Genomic DNA, 3,668 nt, shown 5'->3' with positions numbered 1-3,668 from the left:
CTTAAATTTTCGAGAGGTTAATTTTTATCAAAGCAATTATCCAATAATGCACTAATAATTCCATTGGCCTAAAAAGTTAGCTTAAATTTTTTTTTTCTTTTGCTTATTTTGTTCTTTATAAATTGACTCAAAATTTACAAATTGACTCAAAATTTACAAATTGACTCAAAATTTACAACTCAATTCATAAACACAAAAATAAGCAAAAAAATAAGCTAACTTAAGCCACATCAAAGAAAATCTTGATTGTTTTCTTGTCATTCCTAAGGCAATAGGCAACAATAAACAAGGCAATATACAACTGGGTAGAATCAAATTCTATATCTTACAATAAACAAGGTAATATACAACCTGGACAGAATCAAATTCTAACATATCTTACAACATGGGCAGAATCAAATTCATCCAGTAATCAAATTCTAATATATCTTACAACAAACAAGGCAATATGTTAAGCATAATACTAATTGTCATCATCCATCATATACCATACATATGTCCATAACATAGAATACTTATACAACCCCAACAATTACAACAAAATTAGGCACATAAGCCATCTGTAGGGGATGTCCACGATACTTACAACATCACACTAGTCAGATATCATAGTTAACCCTCATTACTAACCAAAAGTATACATGTGACGTGCCAAAAAGAAGGATTTATCCTGAACACTAGCCAAACCATAACATTATGTTATAATATATATAATATTTCACCATGCATCTTGCTCCTAAACATACCCACCCAACAACAAACAAACCCGTTCCATCTTCTCTTCCTCAGGCAAGCTAAAGAACAAATCAACCCTTTCAGCATCCTTCACAATAAGGGTTGCTGCCCTCAACCTGTCATTGGAGTTCAGTGGCAACTTACTTAGTTCCCCATTAACAAGCTTTCTAGCTTTAGATATGTCATGTGCATAGCCAATCCTATAAGCTATTTCAGCCATTGTAGTGTTTGGTTTCTCAAAGAACGAGCCAAATTGAGTAGCCATTTCAGCAAGCCCCTTTGCAATACCTTCAGATTCCCTAGCTCTTTTTTTGGAAGTTGTGGCTGAGGTAGATTGGTTGGTTGGAGTCCCATTTGCTGATAAGGAACAATCCATGTTATTAACAACAAGCAGATCCATCATTGGAGTGTAACACTCATCAGTAGTTTGGTCCTCCTTTTCTAAGGCAGTAACCATGTCAGCAGGACTCTCTGCTAATGCACCAGTAACTCTATCCTTACCAAATAGAATTAGCCAATCCTCGTAGTATGGAAAAGGTACATTGCACATGCCTTTAGCATCTGGCTCTTTCTACAAAAAACAAAATTATTTCAGATTGTATGTTTGTAAGTAATAAATAATGCAAAATGAATAAGGTAAGTTTTCTTACCTTGACATAGTTTTGCCAAACTTGCTCACTATCAACTAAAATCATCTTATCAGTGTCATCCCACCCAAAGCCACTCAATCGAAGCATGTCAGTTATCAAGTTGTATTGTCTTCTCCAAAATTTTATCTTCGACTCGATGTGAGGGGATACGCAGAGATTAGTTCCAAGAAAAGCCAATATGATAAGTTTCTCCAACTCAGAGTAAAATCCTGCTCTAAACTGACCATTGTCAGCCTTCCATTTCTCACTGAACAGATCCCTCATGGCTCGGATCAAGACATCACACTCTTTTGGGGTCCATACCCTATGACCCCTTAATGAGGAACTAGTTGTTTTACCCTTACCTTTCCTTCCACATGAACTAGTAGCAGTGCTGTCATCCATACCTAATATGCAACAATTTATAACACCAACAATAATAAGACAACCAACCAATCATGCTCACAAGTTTATGTACTCAAAAAACAATTAAAACCTAAGATAAGTTACTTGTCCACATCATCCTATTTAAGTTACAAATCACCAACTCACAACACAACATAAATATTAAAAAACATTACATTTCCACAAACACACAAATAAAAAGTTACTTGCCAATGCAAATATTAATTAATTTTGCATCCTATTAGCTAACCACTCATTATACATTTGGTTAGCTAGAGTGTCCCTCCAATCAGTCCATTGGTCAGATGCCTCAATTGTGTCAATGTAGTCCTCCCATATTTCAGTTTGATTTGGGAATGTTTCATCTAAATCTTCCTCCCATGGATCCACAGGCATCTCACGTTTGATGAGATTCTGTAGAAGACAACAAGCTGTTATAATTCGATATTGGGTCTTGATTGGGAAGTAGGAATATGCCCTCAATATTGCCCACCTAAGCTTCAGAATACCAAAACATCTCTCAATTATGTTACGAGCCGCAGAGTGTTGCATATTGAAGAACTCTTGTGGATTACTTGGTGCACCCCCTTCTCTCTAAGTGGACAAGTGGTAACGTTGTCCTCTGTAAGGGGCTAAAAAGCCCTCTCCGTTAGTGTAGCCTGCATCTACTAGATAGTAGCAACCTGTAATCATGTAGGATTGTATAATTAAGCTAACTACAAGGCCAAAGTTTTATATCTACATACTAACATTGTGAAATGCATTCATACCCGTTGGCACTCTTATCCCATTCGGTCTACTTATGGCATCTCTAAGTACCCTAGAATCTGAAGCAGACCCTTCCCACCCAGGCAAGACATAAATGAACTGCATGTCTTGGGAGCAAACACCCAACACATTGGTTGCAATTTCACCCTTTCTTGATCTATACCTTGGCTTATCTATTGCAGGAGGTAGCATCCTAACATAGGTGCCATCTAGCGCACCAAGACAATTCTACCAAAGACCACAAACAATAAATTGTTACTCAACCAATAGTAATTACGAACATTAGAATTTAATCAAACATGAAATGACACTAAAACTAGTATTTACCTGAAACCACTGCCACCTATCATCTGTGCACCTAGCAATTATTGGTTCAGGTGTCTTTAGTAGGACACCTTGCAGTTGAAGCACCACCTTAAGGACTTCGTTGAAATATTTACTAACTGTTTCACCAGACCTCATGAAATTAAATTTGACAGTTCGATTCTTATGGTGGTGCCCAAGCACAGACAAGAACATGGCAACTTTCTCCTCTAACACAACATGTTTTGAATCTGACACACCCTTTGTTCTGATAAGCGCACACAAGCGCATAAAGGTATGTCTATTCATTCGTAATTGTTCATGGCAATAATTGAGGTGGTCAGTTTGTTGGTTGAAAGGGTTAGGATTTCTACTTATTTCCCTTCTACCCTAATCAAACCTTTCCAGTGCAGCATGCAAAATCACAAGATAGACTCCACAAGTGTAGTTCATGGATGATACAATATGTTGCAGGGCAATATATCCCTCAATGAGGTCCCTCCTAGTATCAAATCCCTTGTTACTTGCCATCTATGAAAAAATAGATAGTGCAAACAAAACCAATGAAGCTACAAGAAAATCCCAATCACATTAGCAAAGTCATATTGCAAACAGAACCAACTAAATAAAATGTTAATCATTAACAGATGGCATTGTGTTTCAATGAAATTATATTGCAAGAACAGAGCTACTTTTATTATCAAAAATAAATAAATTAATTAAAATCTTTATCTCCATGAGCTTGCAACAACAAATCGCACATGAATACCATTTAATAGAGACCTAAAATGTATTGCTCTTTCTCATAGTTATTATTATTATTATTAT

The 3,668-nt window shown here is 36.3% G+C and overlaps 1 protein-coding gene across 1 annotated transcript; it reads right to left on the bottom strand.

Moving 5' to 3' along the window:
• Nucleotides 1-736: 736 nt before the first annotated feature.
• On the bottom strand, nucleotides 737-3,371 carry LOC145814059 (uncharacterized). Its single transcript, XM_082910584.1, has 7 exons — nucleotides 3,241-3,371; nucleotides 2,865-3,108; nucleotides 2,589-2,765; nucleotides 2,020-2,183; nucleotides 1,875-1,888; nucleotides 1,386-1,771; nucleotides 737-1,306 (listed from the first exon to the last, which is right to left on the bottom strand). The coding sequence occupies exons 1-7, from the start codon at nucleotides 3,369-3,371 to the stop codon at nucleotides 737-739; spliced, it is 1,686 nt and encodes a 561-aa protein (XP_082766710.1).
• Between the last annotated feature and the right edge of the window lie 297 nt (nucleotides 3,372-3,668).

The sequence above is a fragment of the Camellia sinensis genome, unplaced genomic scaffold (assembly GCF_055761805.1).
Source record: "Camellia sinensis isolate YWXY unplaced genomic scaffold, ASM5576180v1 Unanchor1, whole genome shotgun sequence".
Lineage (NCBI taxonomy): Eukaryota > Viridiplantae > Streptophyta > Magnoliopsida > Ericales > Theaceae > Camellia > Camellia sinensis.
Note: the sequence above shows the minus strand (reverse complement) of the source record. Positions and strands in the feature narration are given on the sequence as shown.

Bases quoted from the DNA above. Each gene is read 5' to 3' on its own strand.
- LOC145814059 (XM_082910584.1), bottom strand. From the start codon at position 3,371: ATGGCAAGTAACAAGGGATTTGATACTAGGAGGGACCTCATTGAGGGA. The intron at 3,109-3,240 runs GTTTGATTAGGG...TGCGCTTATCAG, and splicing joins TTGCATGCTGCACTGGAAAG to AACAAAGGGTGTGTCAGATT. The intron at 1,307-1,385 runs GTAAGAAAACTT...TGTTTTTTGTAG, and splicing joins TTTGGCAAAACTATGTCAAG to AAAGAGCCAGATGCTAAAGG.